Source organism: Drosophila kikkawai, chromosome 3L (assembly GCF_030179895.1).
Source record: "Drosophila kikkawai strain 14028-0561.14 chromosome 3L, DkikHiC1v2, whole genome shotgun sequence".
Taxonomy (NCBI): Eukaryota; Metazoa; Arthropoda; class Insecta; order Diptera; family Drosophilidae; genus Drosophila; species Drosophila kikkawai.
Window position 1 is genome coordinate 8,325,296 of NC_091730.1, and position 16,085 is coordinate 8,341,380.

General features: G+C 40.0%; 6 protein-coding genes and 1 non-coding gene across 8 annotated transcripts; 5 read left to right on the top strand and 2 right to left on the bottom strand.

Moving 5' to 3' along the window:
- Nucleotides 1-585: 585 nt before the first annotated feature.
- NijA (Ninjurin A) lies at nt 586-4,213 on the top strand. Of its 2 annotated transcripts, none has more exons than XM_017175107.2 (4): nt 586-867; nt 2,700-2,769; nt 3,007-3,389; nt 3,833-4,213. In XM_017175107.2, exons 1-4 carry the CDS (start codon nt 790-792, stop codon nt 4,013-4,015), a joined length of 714 nt encoding a protein of 237 aa, XP_017030596.1. In that variant the 5' UTR covers nt 586-789; the 3' UTR covers nt 4,016-4,213. The 2 variants fall into 2 exon arrangements, with proteins under 2 accessions (XP_017030596.1, XP_017030605.1); XM_017175116.2 differs by having other exon boundaries at nt 3,052-3,389.
- A 278-nt stretch (nt 4,214-4,491) lies between these two features.
- ND-13B (NADH dehydrogenase (ubiquinone) subunit ND-13B) lies at nt 4,492-5,294 on the top strand. The gene is made up of 3 exons (XM_017175524.2): nt 4,492-4,631; nt 4,752-4,913; nt 4,974-5,294. Exons 1-3 carry the CDS (start codon nt 4,611-4,613, stop codon nt 5,163-5,165), a joined length of 375 nt encoding a protein of 124 aa, XP_017031013.1. The 5' UTR covers nt 4,492-4,610; the 3' UTR covers nt 5,166-5,294.
- Nucleotides 5,295-5,309: 15 nt separating this feature from the next.
- On the top strand, nt 5,310-5,887 carry LOC108080693 (uncharacterized). The gene is made up of 2 exons (XM_017175534.2): nt 5,310-5,588; nt 5,675-5,887. The coding sequence occupies exons 1-2, from the start codon at nt 5,345-5,347 to the stop codon at nt 5,722-5,724; spliced, it is 294 nt and encodes a 97-aa protein (XP_017031023.1). The 5' UTR covers nt 5,310-5,344; the 3' UTR covers nt 5,725-5,887.
- On the bottom strand, nt 5,873-7,619 carry LOC108080668 (guanylate kinase). The gene has a single exon (XM_017175504.3). The coding sequence runs from the start codon at nt 7,485-7,487 to the stop codon at nt 6,795-6,797; it is 693 nt and encodes a 230-aa protein (XP_017030993.1). The 5' UTR covers nt 7,488-7,619; the 3' UTR covers nt 5,873-6,794.
- A 349-nt stretch (nt 7,620-7,968) lies between these two features.
- On the top strand, nt 7,969-9,646 carry Gr63a (Gustatory receptor 63a). Its single transcript, XM_017175037.3, has 3 exons — nt 7,969-8,193; nt 8,248-8,397; nt 8,456-9,646. Exons 1-3 carry the CDS (start codon nt 7,984-7,986, stop codon nt 9,572-9,574), a joined length of 1,479 nt encoding a protein of 492 aa, XP_017030526.1. The 5' UTR covers nt 7,969-7,983; the 3' UTR covers nt 9,575-9,646.
- A 148-nt stretch (nt 9,647-9,794) lies between these two features.
- Fie (Fire exit) lies at nt 9,795-12,338 on the bottom strand. Its single transcript, XM_017175048.3, has 4 exons — nt 11,928-12,338; nt 10,761-11,142; nt 10,560-10,696; nt 9,795-10,503 (listed from the first exon to the last, which is right to left on the bottom strand). The coding sequence occupies exons 1-4, from the start codon at nt 12,069-12,071 to the stop codon at nt 10,414-10,416; spliced, it is 753 nt and encodes a 250-aa protein (XP_017030537.1). The 5' UTR covers nt 12,072-12,338; the 3' UTR covers nt 9,795-10,413.
- On the top strand, nt 11,418-11,703 carry LOC121502304 (U11 spliceosomal RNA). Its single transcript, XR_005990928.1, has one exon. It is a non-coding gene; the product is annotated as a U11 spliceosomal RNA (small nuclear RNA).
- Nucleotides 12,339-16,085: the final 3,747 nt, after the last annotated feature.

The following is a 16,085-nucleotide window of genomic DNA, read 5'->3' on the forward strand; positions in this document are numbered from 1 at the left end:
TTAATAAAAGGGGGGTTTTATTTATTACCTAAAAAATAAGTAAATGTTTTTGGTATTTTTATAAAAAAAACTTTTATTTTTTAACAAAAAATTTATATTTTTAAATAGCAGTGAAATTATTTAGTCACTGTTAGTAATATTATATCAAAAAAATATTTAGATAAATTCAGAATAATTTATTAAAACCCCTAAAATTAGTAGTTAGATATATAATTTTAAAATTTTAAAAGAACCTACCTTACAAAAATATAATTCTCTCTAACGATCTGTATATTAATTTATATTTCTTATATATTTTTCTTTATAAAACATCATTAAATCATTCATAATCTTTCTCTCTGTGCCTGCCGGTAGCTTATTTACACCACTCCAACACACATACTCTTTAGAGAATGTTGTGTTTTTTTGAATTACAAAAAACCACAAACTTGTTGTAACTTTGTATAGACTGAGAACGTGAAATCCCCAGTGTCCGATTGTTTGGGGAAAACGTAACCGCTGGCGACCGCCACTGAGCGGCCAAACAAGTGGACCCGAGAGAATATTCGCAATTTCATTCGAATCTCTGGTCAGTTGTCCGAGAAATAGCGTGCCGAGCAGTCGCAGAACGCGCACGAGTATTAACCAAGAAACCAAAAAAAGAAATACAAAACAACACTCGAGTGATTTCCAACCAAAAGATACAGTTAAAAAACAAAGAATTTAATTTAGCCTCAACGAACATACAGAAATTCTTCGCTTTTAATTGCCCGAAGACGTTTTTTACGTTTGTTATTAATTAATTGTAAAATGAGTGACCTAGAGCATATTGCACTTCAAATGGATAAGCTGCCGCTGGACGATGATAAAACTTTGGCGAGAAATCAAGTGAGTTTGTAGCTATTATTTGCTAGACTAGGGTAAACAATTGCCTATAAATCTCAGCTTTGTTTACTTTGCTGATGAATATTTCTAAAAAAACAAAAAAGGAAGCTAACTTCGGCACGCCGAAGTTTGTATACCCTTGCAGATATTATTTCATTACATTTTACCTATACTTATTATGTTTACAGTTTGACAGTTACAGTTTTGCATTCCCAGCTTTACATTTTCTCTACATCTACCGATCGGTTTATATGGCAGCTATATGATATAGTTGTCCGATTTTTTTTAAATTTATACAAAAATTCTAGAATAATAAAATAAGCTTATACCCCGGAGTAGATGAAAATACGTTGAAAAACAACGAATCTTTAATTTTTTTTTTCTATTAATTTCCCGATCGTTCCTATGGCAGCTATAAGATATAGTCGTCCGATTTTCATAAAATTTTTACCAAAATTCTGGAATAATATAAAAAGGCTATATCTCAAAAATGATGCCATAATATTGAAAAACAGCCAAGTTAAAATTTTTTTTCTAAAAATTTAACGAACATTTGTATGGCAGCTATATGATATAGTCGTCCGATCCGGCCCCTTCCGACATATATAGCAGTGAGAGTATATAGAAGACTATCTGCAAAGTTTCATTAAGATAGCTTTAAAACTGAGGGACTAGTTTGCGTAGAAACGGACAGACGGACAGACGGACGGACAGACGGACAGACGGACGGACAGACGGACATGGCTAGATCGACTCGGCTGTTGATGCTGATCAAGAATATATATACTTTATAGGGTCGGAAACGTCTCCTTCACTGCGTTGCAAACTTCTGACTGAAATTATAATACCCTGCAAGGGTATAAAGATACAGTAGATATATTTACTAGATATAGCTAGTATCCGATAATTGTCGTGTAAACAGAGGGGTAGATTATTCCCGGAGAAGATTAACATTTTTTGGATTAACATTTTGGCAGCTGAAGCGGAAAAAACCCACAAGACTTAGTCATTGAAATAGATCCCCCTTTGCAGCTTCAATAAAGATCTCTCATTTTGGGATCTTGGGGTTTTTACTTGCAACATTGCATGAACAATAACAAGTTATAGATAGCAATGTCTGGGGATTTCCAGCATTAATTATGGAAGTTGTAAGATATAATAAAGTGTTACTGTCTTGTCTTGTATTATTTTTGAGAATAGAAATTGGATGTAACTACATAAACAATTTATAATTCAATTAATGTAAACGTTTTTTTAACTTCTTAGGGAAATAATTGTAGTTTTCGCCTTTCCTGAAGTCTCTGTTTTTTATATTTAAATAACCCTTATCATTTAAATATATATAAAATATACTTAATAACTAAATTAATCATTTAAATATATTTATATTAAAATAAACCCCAACAATCCCCTTTCTTGAAGTCTTTGTCGTTTATTTTTATTTATCCCTAATCAGTTAAATATATTTTATATACATTATTGAAATATAATTACATTATATATGACTTTATGCTTGATTTAAGCTCGATTATCTGCTCATTAATGTATTTTTTTTTAACCACCACAACTAGCTTTGTCAGATAAGCGCGACTTACAATTGATGTTTGTCCCTGTGGCTTATCTTTTGCATTTTTTAATGTACATATGTACACTATACAAATATTTATAAATCACATAAACTATTCAATTGCATTAATCGGAATGCAAATAATTTAGAATATTCAAACGGAAGCTGTGCTGTTTACAAACTTGATTTGCATTTTTAAACAATAACCTTAGAGTTTTATACGAAACATGTTAATATTCAGGAAATGTTCTCATTTACATTTCTATAGGAAAATATCAACAATCACAGCAATGGCGATGCAATCGATGGACGTAATAATGTACGAGTGCCCCGAGCAGGTTCGTATTCCAACTTATTTGTATATCTCTGACAAAAAAAAAGGAAAACAAAAACTAGAATCCATTTTTCTGTGTGCTTGTCTATATCTACTATATGTTAAACGCTCTTGTGACTAATGGTGCTTGAAACCGCAATCTTTAATCTTTACAATTAATGTAAACCGCATTGTTTTGTGTAAGTAACTTAAGCCCCAAAGTAAAAATTTAATATTGATGCTTTTATTTATTATTTAACAGTTCCCGAAACGGATGATGATGACGACGATCGTCCCTTTGTTAAAGATGGGAGTGGTAATCCCGGTGTAGACGATGGTCTCCTTGGAGGCAACGCCGGTGGTGGGGTCACTGTACTCATTCCCAACGGAGGAGGCGGCAGACGACCCAGTTTCTCCTTTCCGGGATACAATGGAACATCGGGTGTTGTGACCATTGACGGAGTGGAGACTCCAGTTCCCGATGTCAATGCATATCAGCACAAGAAGACCCTGGCCCAGGGTATGATGGATCTGGCTCTGCTTTCGGCAAATGCCAATCAGCTGCGTTATGTACTGGAAACGAATACTCAGCATCCGTACTTTTATCCCAGCTTGATATTCATCTCACTCAGCATTGTATTTCAGGTAAGAAATATATATTTTAAAATCCGAATATATGTAGAATCAGAAAAGAAAAATATGGTATCTTAAAAGGCATTTGTTTTCATTAGAAAAACTTTTGTTTGGTTTTTCACCAAGAATCTAAGCTATTTTAATTTAAGCTCATAGACTCACAAGCTGTTTTCAAGTGTTTATCAGAAAATGTTTATACGATAAGATAATAAAATTTGTATAAATATACAAATCTCGGTTTCTTGCAAAATGATTTATGACTTTAGGAAACACAAAGAGACAATGGCCTACTGAAAAAAAGATTACTAAAATATAACAAAAGAGTTTAGCAAATACTATATATATTTTTTTAAATTAACAAAGAACGAAGCTACACTGTACTTGGTATATTCCTAAATTTAAGCATTTATTTTTGGCATTATTGATATTTATATTTATGTGATGCTTCATTGCAGATTGCTGTTGGCGTGGGACTTATTTGGAATGGCCGGTACAACATTAAGAACGAGCAAGATATCTGTCGGGCGAACAGAGTCAACAATTACACAGTCATCGGCATTTTTATTGTGACAGTGGTCAATGTCCTGATATCGGCCTTTGGCGTGGCATCTACACCTGTTGTCGTTAATACTACTTAGTTCAGGATCTGCTTTTATATTTGTAGATTCCTTTAGAAATTAGTATTTAGCCAGTTAAGCACAATCACATCATTAGGAAATACTCACAGCCTCACCTCACACCGGGTAGTTTTTTTTGTTAAAATTCACACAAGCGCCTCATTTTTATACATGTAACAACTGAAATGTGATAAATAAAATGAATCCCATAAAATGAAATTAATGCAAAGAGAGCATTTTGTCGAAAATAAATTGTTTAATATTTTATTTTTATCTTTAAGATATAAAAAAAGAAGAATAAATTAAAAACTGCAAATTGAAAGTGTTTTATTCTCTTAAAAATAATAAATATTTATTTCTGTTCATCATTATTTACATAATGTTAGGGGAAAATTAAAGTTAAATATATATTTTATATTTTTAAATTACCCGCCAAACTATCGTTTAGCTTATCCAATTTTTGATGAACACTTTCACCGCACTAAAAATCCCTCCGAACCTTTTCAACACTAAAACTGAAGCAAGTTGGCAGACCCAACAGCTGTTGCTGGTTCGACTACAAAAATACAAATTTGTTGAAAATTTCTGCTTTTCCGGCTAAAAACGCTGTTTTAAGATGGCCAAGATTATCAAGGCGGTAAGTCACTATAAATATAAATAAAGGACTATCTGATGTGTAAGGATAAAGTGTGTTACCTGCAAGTTTAGTTAAATTCCGCTAGTTGTTATGGTTATGTCATCGCTTCCTTCCTTGCAGTCCACGGGCTTGACCGGATTGGCCGTGTCCACCAATCCCCACCATACGTTGAGTGCTCTGTATGGCAAGATCCTGCGGGCGGTGTCCAAGATGCCACAGGAGGCCAACTACAGGAAGTACACTGAGCAGTTGGTCAAGCAACGCGCTGATGCAGTGGCAAAGGTTTGATTATATTCCTCAATCCTCAAAAATATCACATTTAATACTATGTATTGCTTTTAGAACAAGGACATTTCTGCCCTGGAGAAAGCCGTGGGCTGTGGTCAGGTTGAGGAGCTCATTGTCCAGGCCGAAAACGAGCTAGTGCTGGCCCGCAAAATGCTGGGCTGGAAGCCTTGGGAGAAGCTGGCCCAAGCGGCACCCGCCAAGCAATGGGACTGGCCGCCCGCACAGATCATGGAGCCCAAGGTTTAAGAGGTCTGCTGCAGTCCTAGTCCCCACTTAGTACTAATTAATCTACGGCAAATGGAAATGAGAGAAGAGAGAGCGAGCGCAATAAATCCGTTGATAAGCCAGCTGCTAAATCAACAACAAAATTACAAAGCCTCCGATTATTATTCTCGAGTCAGGCATCTGTTCAGTTTGTTTTCACCATGCGTGCGCTCCGGTACCTCCTGCTGCTGCTGCTCGTTGTTTCCAGCGCCTTTGTGGCCTCCTCCGCTCCTCGCCACCGCCGCCAGATCGATCTGACGCTCTCCGCGGAGCATGACGACAAGGACGATGAGACGGAACTGGCACTGGAGGCAATAGCCGGCCTGTGGCAAAGCGCCGACAGTCGAACCAAGGTGGATGGATCCGCCAGTTTTGTGCATCGCACCCAGGGCGGCACGCAATCGGGTATGGGCGGCACAACCAAATACCAGGCTCGCTTACACCTGCACCATGACTATGCTAAGCCAAATGCGTATCCCTCGTAATCCAAGGTTCCGAGCAGGACTTTCGTCTGGGACTGCGTGTTACCTTCGATAGGTAAACAGATCCGCCGGGATGGGAGTTCCAGACAGAGGCCCCTGGCTGAGGGAAATCGCTCGATTGCGTGTAGACGATAACATTTTGACCTTCCCAGCTCCAGTCCAGTTCCAGCTGCTGCTTGTACAGAGAACGTTTGTGAAAATACAATATTTTTAATACCCGCATATTGTTTGCTTTATTGATTCCGTTTTTTCAACCGTGAAGGCAGCAGCGCAACAACTTTCAGCTTAAGATTACAAATTACAACAACGAATTTCTGCACAACAAATGGGGGGAGGACAATGGGGATGAGAGGGAGGAGGAGGAGCAGGAGGTGGTTAATATAAATACAAAGCCATTCCTTAAGTATAAATGCCATTAGTCAACGTGGTGGTAGGGGCAACGGGTCCTTCAATTGGCATGGATCACCCAGGAGAAGTGGTGGGCCTAAGGTAGGTTTATTTATGGGAAGTTTCAAGAGTTATTTATTACTGGAAACTATGGATAGAGTTCGATTTGTTGGCGGTTTTAAAAGAACCAAAAGAACACAATATTTTAAAGTCTCTTTTTATTAAATTGAACTAAATAAAGTCTTATTTTCTTATAAAATATAAAAGCTATTTTCAAAAATAAACTAGGTTTTCAATTAGTTTTTAAGAGTCTTGAATGAGGTTTGTTTTAAGAATTTGATTACACTTAAAAATGAAAAGCTTTTTCTTTCAGAAAATATGAAATTAAAGAACCATTTCGTTAATATGTTAAGAACCTTTAAATAAATATTCTAAAAGAAAACAAAAAATATTTTTTTCATGAATTCTAATAGCAAGGTTTCTGTTAAGGTAAATTAAGCTAATACACTAAGCTTAATATTTGCATAAAAAATAAATAAAAACTACATTTTCCTATCAAAAAAACAAACCACAACCCGTAGTTTCCAGTTTAAAATCTCTTTCAGAAACTCCTCAGAAAACCCCCTTACTTACCACCCACAAATCTTGGTAACAACTACTGCCTAGACCCGGCGTCCCCTTTTGAGGTTAATATCATTGCACCCTGGTTGGGAGTGTCGTCCTTTTATCCTTGCACCTTTCCTTAGTTCAGGATGACAGGCACACCCTGGTTGGCCTGCTCTGTGAGCTCCTTGACCACAAAGTCGCGGAACTCCTGGTAGGCCACATCAATGTCCACATTGTTGATGATCTTGTGGAAATTGCCCTCCGTTAGTCCGTAGTCCAGCTCCACCTGGGCGGCGTTCAAACGCTTTCGCAGACTCTCCTCCGTCTCGGAGCCACGTAGCCGTAGTCTGCGCTCCAGCTCCTCGATGCTAGGTGGATTGTTGAAGATGAGAATCGGATTGAGATCCGTTCGTCGGATCTGCTCCACGCCCTTCTGTTCGATGTCCAGAATGCAGACCCTGCCCTGGGCCTGAATTTCCCGCACGGCTGCCTTGCTGGTTCCATACAGATTCCCCGAGAACTCGGCGGTCTCGATGAACTCGTTGCCGGCGATGGCGGCCTCCATTTCTGGACGTTCCACGAAATAGTAGTGGACGGCATGCTCCTCGCCTTGACGCGGCTTCCGCGTGGTGTGCGAGATGCTAAAGCCAAAGGTATTGGGGAAATCGGCAAAGAGGCGTTTCAGGAGCGTGCTCTTGCCGGACCCAGAGGGGCCGCAGAGGACGAGGGGGCGTGGTCCCGCGGCGGACATCTTCTTGCCTGTCAAGGTCGCTGCCGTGTTGCTGCTGCTGCTGAGCGCGCGGTTTACAATGAACAGAAAGCTTATCATCGCGTGGCCTTATATTTGTCGTTGCTACCAATACAAGAATAATTGCTAAAAAAAGCTGGTTTTGTTCTTGTTTTTCGGTGTTTCGTTTTTTGTTGTTCTTTTTTTAGGCTAAATCAAGAGGGACCAAAAACACTGGCCAAACTAGAGGATTTTGTTTAACCTAGAAGCTGGTCACACTTATGAACATTAAGCAAGCAGTACAAGTTATTGGTAAAGCAGTTCACTCCAGTGTTGGAAAATCCTTCCAGTGTTGCAAATCCTTGCATTGCCCGCCATTGACACAAATTCGAATCCGAAACTGGGACACCAGGCTAAGGTTAATGCATTCAAAAGACAAACAACGCACTTCAACAGGAAACTAAAACTCCGGCTCTAAGTCAACTAGCAAGGGGCGTGGTCGATATGGGGGCGTGGGCCTGGTGCATGGCTAATGCTTAAGCTGTCTGGCGGGTAAAAGGCCACGGGCACGGAAATTCCGGGCACAGTCTCCTCCGGAATGGCCAACTACTATCGCCGCAAGAAGCCCGATGCGGTATTTCTCAACGCCAAGCCCCTGAATAGCGCCAATGCCCAGGCCTATTTGTATGGGGTCCGCAAGTACTCGATAGGATTGGCCGAGCGCCTGGATGCGGACTACGAGGCGCCGCCGATGGACAGGAAGAAGACCTCGGATAGCACCGCCTCCAACAATCCGGAATTTATCCCAGTAAGTTTGGAGTTCTTTTTTTGTAAAGAATTTTTTTAAAGGAAATGGGAATAGAGTGTGTTTTACAGAAACATTTCTCCTGTCAACTGGTTCTTGCGGATTATTGGCGTCTTGCCCATCGTTAGACGTGGTCCTGCCCGTGCCAAGTTTGAGATGAACTCAGCTCCGTTCATATACTCTGTGGTTTTCTTTGTGCTCCTGGCGGTGAGTTGGAAAGGAAAATCTGTAAAGTCTAGAAAGTTATATAATCCTTAATACACAGTGCTATGTGGGTTATGTGGCCAACAATCGCATCCATATTGTGCGCTCCCTGAGCGGACCCTTCGAGGAGGCGGTGATTGCTTACCTTTTCCTGGTCAATATCCTGCCCATTATGATCATACCCATCCTGTGGTGGGAGGCCAGGAAAATAGCTCGATTGTTCAACGATTGGGATGATTTTGAGGTGCTCTACTACCAGATCTCTGGCCATAGTTTGCCTCTGAATCTGCGACAGAAGGCCGTCTACATCGCCGTCGTGCTGCCCATTCTCTCGGTTCTATCGGTTGTCATCACTCATGTAACTATGTCGGATTTGAACATCAATCAGGTGGTTCCTTATTGTATCCTGGACAATCTGACGGCCATGTTGGGTGCCTGGTGGTTTCTCATCTGCGAGGCCATGAGCAATACGGCTCATCTGCTGGCGGAGCGATTCCAGAAGGCCTTGAAGCATATTGGACCCGCTGCCATGGTGGCGGACTACCGGGTGTTGTGGCTTCGCCTGAGCAAGTTGACCCGGGACACCGGCAATGCCATGTGCTATACCTTTGTTTTTATGAGTCTGTATCTCTTCTTCATCATCACTCTGTCGATTTACGGTTTGATGTCGCAGCTTTCGGAGGGATTTGGCATCAAGGACATAGGACTTACCATTACGGCTTTGTGGAACATTGGACTGCTGTTCTACATCTGCGATGAGGCTCATTATGCTTCGGTGAATGTGCGAACTAATTTCCAGAAGAAACTTCTTATGGTGGAGCTGAACTGGATGAATTCGGATGCCCAGACGGAGATCAACATGTTTCTCAGGGCCACCGAAATGAATCCCTCAACTATTAACTGTGGCGGTTTCTTCGATGTTAACAGGAGTTTATTCAAGGGGCTGATAACCACAATGGTCACTTATCTGGTAGTGTTGCTCCAGTTTCAGATCAGTATTCCCACCGACAAAGGTGACTCGGAGGGCAGTAACAACATCACAGTGGTGGATTTGCTTATGGATAGCTTGGATAATGACATGACCCTGATGGGTTCCTCAACCACTCGAAGTACAACAATAGGCACTAGTAGAACCACAATGGCACCATCGATTAACAAGCCAAAAGGCAGGAAGGGTTAAGGAAAATCAAATATTTAAGTAAACAAAAAATATGTGAAACAAAATATACTTGTAGTTGCGGCCAAAAACAAATAAAAGCACTAAAAACTTGTTGCTAGATTTTAAAGTAAATATATCGAAGGTAATGTGAAACATTTTTTAAAGCTTGTAAATCTGGTAATTAATTTTTAAACAATTATGTTACCCATTATTGAATATTTTATATTTACAAAGTCATATATATGCTTCATATTTGCACTTTTTATTTGATATTCATATTCTTTTCACTTTGGTTTTGTGCTTAAAAAGTTGCAAGTTAGAGTAAATTAAGGCCAATAATAGTTAACAAATATTTTCGTAGCTATTTAAATTTAATTTCAAACAATTTCAAAGCTTTATGTTAAAAAAAATCTACTTTAACTCCAAGTTAACTTGACTTGCGGTAGCTCAGATATTATAGTCTAGGATTCATTGTTCTTTTTAACATATATTTTTCTCTATTTTAAACATTTTAAAATTAACTTCGTTGCTACCATTGTATTCAAGTGCTGAAGTGAGTAACGCGGCTTACCGACTTTAATATTTAGTTCTACACAAAAATAGTTGCATTTTATATTGCTGGCAAACGATCCCTCAAGCTCCCAACGATTTCAGGCACTGCCTGCTGGGGATATAGACGATTTATCTGTTATATCTGTTAATATGCCCCTCGGTCCATATCCATTGGCTATCTAAAATAGTATCTTTGCTATATCCATATCACACTCGGTTTTGCCATACAGAAACTGCAAGGCAAATTGCAATCAAGACACCTGATGGGGAAGTTCCAAACAAAATTCTATATCTCTAGGATCAGGGACTTAGCACTGTCCATCTGGAGACTCGGTTAGGATGTGCTTGTAGCCATTGCTGCCCAGATACATGTGCTCGCGTTTGAAATGATAGGGTATCTGTAAGATGGATTTATATATGAAATATATGGTTTTAACTATAGTTGCCAACTTACAGCCCCTGGCGCTGGACAGGGAATAGCCACAGTGGCTATTTCCCGGAGTTTGTTCATAGTCCGCAGGCTCTGATAGAAGCTGTGCATCACATACCACTTGCAGTAATCCATGCAGATCATACTATAGCAGATAATAACTGTAAAAGAGAGAAAGTATCTTTAAAAAATATTCCAATATTTCATAAATTTTTTGCCACTCACAGTAGGGCACTTGGCCGCCCAGAAACTGCGCTACTTTGGAGTCCCTCAGCATAAACACGAGAGCTCCCAGAGCAATCATCAGCAGAAACTCCACAATCAGCCAGGGTATAATCAAGCCAGGACGATTTTTGTAGACCCCGAAGAACAGGGATATGGCACTCAAGGCATAGGTTCCAGCAATGCCTGCCATTACATAGAGCACATTCTCAGTGGCAGCCGCCAGTTGAGCTGCTGTCTGCAGTCTCAGATCGTTGTGAAACGGTGACATGTTGTAGAAGCCATTGTCCTTCTGGTCCAGGATATCCAGCTCCAGGACATGGCACATTTGCTCGGCATGAGCCAGGCCCAGAAGCACCAGAAAGAGGGCACAATGGGAGATCAACTGTGGGAGAAAAAGAAGGGGGAATGTATTAGTATTTATATATATATTTTATTATTTATCTAATAATATATTTGTATAATTTAATCAAATTTAATAAAAAATAATCATCAAAATAATACATTTCAGCGTAAACGAAACTCGGAACAGCCTGGCCAACGATCTCCCCAAGTAGTTACCCCTTTGCATTCAGCGATAACCGGCTGCGTGCCATATAATTCCCAACCACTTCAGGCAGAACTGGCCATGACTTCGGCTGTGGCGGCCGCATAAAATTTAAAAAGGGCGCTCGTCCTGGCACGTTCCCGATCACGGAGCTCAAGTGCAGACGCATTGCGCCGCAGGAGCGTCTCCTTCGCTGCCCCCTCTTACCAGGGGGGTGGCGGGGGCGTGCGTTCAATTGCCGCCTTTGGCTCCTTGCGCGCCCAGTGGGGTATGGCTTTGCATATCCAGTGCGTAATTTTTGTCTTTGGGGCAGGCGGCTGCACCTCGAATGGGTCCGCTTGGATTGCTCGGGGATTCACAGTCTCCCTGCGTGCCAGTGGTCCTGTGCGCTGCGCCCCGCCTTATAAATGAATCTTGATATTCTTAAATTAAGGATTTCCTTTAGTTAGTCGGATATTGATAGAAGAAATTGATATTATTACTCTCATATAGAACTTATTTCGACTTAATTCTTTTCTTATTTATATATTTCCACACCTATAAAAGGTTCCCAATATGATTTTCCATCAATAACACCATATTTTCTTGAAGTAAACATAGTTTTTCCTACATTTTCCACTCACCAACTGATAGATGCTGGTCAGCAGGGCCGTGGTCCTCAGATTCCTGGGTGAAACCGGAGCCATTAGCATTTCCCAGGTGCGACGACAACAGCATTTCCATTTGCAACCAGCGGCGGACGCCGCACTCACCGACGGCAGCAGCATTTTCCAAGGAGTTTTCTCTGGTTTTTCTCCAATCAATTTATGGATTTTTCCCGCTTTCGTCGCAGCTAATCAGTTGAGGAATGCGTCGCAACTGTTTCCGCGGCTGTTTCGTCATGCAATTGGATCGAAAAAATATCCAAGGGTGGGGTTTGCTGGCAGTGACCTCGCCAAAGGGGGGGTGGGCTAGGTATGTTGGCACCCACGCAAAACAAACTTTCCGGGAGCTTTGGCCTGTGGTTTGGGCCAAACTGCACTGGTGAACTACCGAAAAAAATGTGAGTTTAGAAGGACAAGGTCTGTCAAATGTTTTGACTCGCTAAAAAGCTTTTTTGCTAGTGTTATGAGGGTGTTTATGAAAGGGTATCTTAGCTATTAGGTAAGGTTTGCGTTTTTTATATTTTAAAAATAGTTTAAAAATAATAAAAATTCGTATAATGTTTTATGTGTTAATGTGGCTAATTTTAATGCATTTTTATGTATATTTTTTGTATAGAATTAATGAATTAAAGTACAGAAAAATAATTTTGAAATGCTTTATAACATTATAAATTTATATATTATTATTTTATATTATATTTTTTAAATAAACAAAATTTATTTACCTTAAAGGGTGTATAAAACTTCGTCTTCAGATGATTATATCAAACTTAGTAAACTTTTTATTGGGGGTTGTTTTCCTCTTGAAACCGCGCAGATGTTTATCGCCCTTAAAGCAGCAAGCTTTTTGCTTTTCAAAGCTTCTGCCAGAGTTGCCACTCATCTGCCAGACCTTAAGCAATTAAAGTTGGCTTCGGGACTTCCCCTTTTCCCCTACTGTCGCCTCTCTTGACCGATCCCCATCCATTGGTATGATAAATTTTTGCATTTTAAAAGTCAATTTACACTGGAACTATAAAAATGTAACATAAATTCTGCCAAAGCAGGCCATAAAACTCCGGCAGTCGGCGCAGAAAGAGAATCAAAGTCGTGTCTTTGCCACTGGGCAACCAGGCAGGCAAACCAGCCGAACCAAGGAATCTTCTCATCATCATCATCAATGATCATTCTACACTCGGAGAATTAAACTAAATGACAGGAAAAATAACATAAACCTAGCTTGAATTCAAAATAAGCTGGTTGAACTTTATTTAAAAATATTCAAAAATTTTTCAAATCCTTTTTTTTTATTGAAAAAATAAAAACCCTTCTAATTTCTTCTTGATTTTTTCCCAGTGATTGGACTCCAATCTTATGGCGCTCCCTCTCAGAGTTGGAAGCTACTTGTGGGCCTAATTGATTGTTTTTCTACGAGCTTGGAGCTGGAAGCTCGAAGCTGGCGACTTCTGGTGAGGATCTCTGGCTTTAGCTGGCACCAGGATCGGTACCCGGGATCATCTCGACTCACAATGTTGGAGCCTATTCTGGCGAGATGATGAAGACCTCAGGGGCAATATATGGCCGAGTGCGCTGTTGTTAGCGGCTTGTTATCATTGGGCGTGTTTTATTAACTTTTAAGCTGCCATACACGCGAGGGGCCATAAAAAGTGCAACTGCAGAGAAAACTGCAAAAGTCAATTAAAAATTTTTTACATTTGTTTGCACACAGAACGGAACGGAACGCGATTTCGGTTTCTGTTTCTTGTTTCCATCCTGGCGCGATAATCATAACTGCAAAAAAGTAAGAAAACTACGCGCAGGCGTCGCCCGTCAATAATTTATGGCCCCTGAAAGGAGGGCCATCAAGGGGGTTAAGTGTGTATGGGAGGGTGCTTGGGGTACAGGTGAGCTGCTGGGGCACAGGTGAGCCGGGTAGCCGGCAGGCTGGTGTATTGAAATATCATCTCGCAACCATTTGCCGTTCAATTTGCGTTCGCAACGCTCTTTTGATTGGTTTTTCCAGCCCATCGCCCTCCGTCCTCCGGCGGCGATCCTCGCGATTCCACTACAAATTGATTGCCTTAAAGTAACTTGTAAAATGTATCTAAGAGATGCACGCTGAGAAAAGAAATCTGTTTTAAAAAGAAATCATAAACAATACAAAATACAAACCAACTAGACGCAGGCTTTTTTGGCTAGCTTAGCACTAGTTTAAGGTCAGAACCAGTTGGGAATTATAGGGTATAATGCCCAAGGTATGCTTAATTTTATAACATTTTTGTTTTCATCTTATTTTTAATATAATTATTAATATTCATAAATTTGTTTTAAACCCACTTTAACCTCACAAAGTAAATTACTTTTTAAAACATCATTACTTTTCCCCAAGTGTAGACTTCCCTTGGTGTTGTTGTGGTCTTCCTGCCGCTTCCTGGGCTCCTCTTTCAGCAAAAAACAGAAGCAACATTACAAATGTGTGGCGTTATTGCCACGGGGGAGGAGTCTGGAGTCGGGAGTCAGGAGCATCGACTTCTTTTTGATTAAAAAGAGGAAAAAGGCCAGAGGAGTGGGAGCCGAAATAGGAGTTGCATTCGAAGTTGGAGTTCGTGATGGGAGATGGGGACTGGTGGACTGGCGTTGGACTGACCAAAAGCAATCGACGTTGTTAACAAGCATTTCAGCGCATGACAATTGGCATGCACACCTCCGGGCCATTAATATGCAACCGATGCTGACACATTTGGAGCTCAACTCAGTTGCAACTATCCAACAAGGTGAGGGGTTTTCGTTCGGTTATTTAATCACAGAAAATCCTACGAACATAAATAACATTTCCCCGACTTATTTGCACAATTTGTTTGCCTGTTTTGACAGTCCGGGTTTGCAGGCATTTTCGGATAACTTCGCTTCGGATATATGATATGAAAGTTGCAGAGGAGGAGGAGATTTCAGAGAAGATTGCATCGCACAGTTGATCTTAGGAGTAAGGAATGCAATTGCTCTGGCATTTAATGGGGTTCTGAAAGTAATTAATCGAAATGGAATCGAATTAATAGGGGAATAAGGAGTATATTAATTGCAGGAATTTGTAGGTCTTTAAAATAAATAATTGCTTTTAAGATTTTACTAAAAGAATTGTCTACTAAAGATTAATCTGTTAGGTCTTTTGCTAGATATTTAGAATACTGAGATTTTTCTTTAGTTTTTAAACTTATTAAATCATTAAGAATCCCGAATGTATCTTTAAATGTTTTCTGCAAATTCAAGCACCCTTTCTCCCTCTTTTTTTAGCTTCATATTTCACCAAACCCTTCACATCCTTCCCTTCCTATCAGTTTCATAATTTCGCTAAGCATTTTCGCACCTCTCACTGAATCCTATCCCCAATCCAAGCATTGTCACGTTTCAGGATTCGCATTTTGACGGCAAATATCAATTGTAGCACATATTTGCATAGGCCAAACATGGACGGGGGCCTTGGATCTTCCCCAAATTATCGAAGTGGAGGTAGGAATGTATTGTCATCTCAACGTTTTGGGGATACATTTACACATGACTGACTTTTGTCGCGGATTTTTGCGGTGTGGCTATGATGAAGATGTTGCTCGTGTATTGCGATTAAAATTTAACTTTAGCGATGCTTAAATTCTATTTTTAAGAATATATTAAGGAAATGAGAAATATTTTAAAAATATTTATTTAAAATAATTTATGTTTCTTGTCTTATTTTCAATTTTTAAACAATTATTTCTCATCAACAAAAATCTAGGAAAATGTACAAATAAACCATATTATTTTTCATATTTATGCATTCCAGAAATTTAAGAATAATACCTAATCTTTCTAGTGAAAAGGACAAATTGCCAGCACTGACATTGCACCCCCTCTTCAGCAGCAACATCAAAACATCAGTTGCTGCAATGGCAAACAAACGAGTGAGAAAGCCCTCACCCACTCACTCGAATCTCAAGGGTGTGTTCAATTGTGTCAATTTAACGCCTTTTATGGCACACCAACCGCCGTTGTTACCTCCCCCTTGGCCCACTTTGGCACCCCATGTTAGCACCCCCGTTTCTGAATGAGTTGCTGCTGCTGTTGCACGTTGGGCATATTAATTATTGCATGGCCAACGGATGATTCAAATAGATCGCTGCGAGC

Excerpts from the sequence above, each read along its gene's own strand:
- NijA (XM_017175107.2), top strand. The coding sequence starts at position 790 with ATGAGTGACCTAGAGCATATTGCACTTCAAATGGATAAGCTGCCGCTG. Across the intron at positions 2,770-3,006 it reads TGTACGAGTGCCCCGAGCAG|TTCCCGAAACGGATGATGAT; the intron begins GTTCGTATTCCA and ends ATTATTTAACAG. Across the intron at positions 3,390-3,832 it reads CACTCAGCATTGTATTTCAG|ATTGCTGTTGGCGTGGGACT; the intron begins GTAAGAAATATA and ends GCTTCATTGCAG.
- ND-13B (XM_017175524.2), top strand. The coding sequence starts at position 4,611 with ATGGCCAAGATTATCAAGGCG. Across the intron at positions 4,632-4,751 it reads TGGCCAAGATTATCAAGGCG|TCCACGGGCTTGACCGGATT; the intron begins GTAAGTCACTAT and ends CCTTCCTTGCAG. Across the intron at positions 4,914-4,973 it reads GCGCTGATGCAGTGGCAAAG|AACAAGGACATTTCTGCCCT; the intron begins GTTTGATTATAT and ends TATTGCTTTTAG.
- LOC108080693 (XM_017175534.2), top strand. The coding sequence starts at position 5,345 with ATGCGTGCGCTCCGGTACCTCCTGCTGCTGCTGCTCGTTGTTTCCAGC. Across the intron at positions 5,589-5,674 it reads CCAGGGCGGCACGCAATCGG|GTTCCGAGCAGGACTTTCGT; the intron begins GTATGGGCGGCA and ends TCGTAATCCAAG.
- LOC108080668 (XM_017175504.3), bottom strand. The coding sequence starts at position 7,487 with ATGATAAGCTTTCTGTTCATTGTAAACCGCGCGCTCAGCAGCAGCAGC.
- Gr63a (XM_017175037.3), top strand. The coding sequence starts at position 7,984 with ATGGCCAACTACTATCGCCGCAAGAAGCCCGATGCGGTATTTCTCAAC. Across the intron at positions 8,194-8,247 it reads ACAATCCGGAATTTATCCCA|AGTGTGTTTTACAGAAACAT; the intron begins GTAAGTTTGGAG and ends AAATGGGAATAG. Across the intron at positions 8,398-8,455 it reads TTTTCTTTGTGCTCCTGGCG|TGCTATGTGGGTTATGTGGC; the intron begins GTGAGTTGGAAA and ends CTTAATACACAG.
- Fie (XM_017175048.3), bottom strand. The coding sequence starts at position 12,071 with ATGCTGCTGCCGTCGGTGAGTGCGGCGTCCGCCGCTGGTTGCAAATGG. Across the intron at positions 10,697-10,760 it reads GGGCGGCCAAGTGCCCTACT|TTATTATCTGCTATAGTATG; the intron begins GTGAGTGGCAAA and ends TCTCTTTTACAG. Across the intron at positions 10,504-10,559 it reads CCTGTCCAGCGCCAGGGGCT|ATACCCTATCATTTCAAACG; the intron begins GTAAGTTGGCAA and ends TCCATCTTACAG.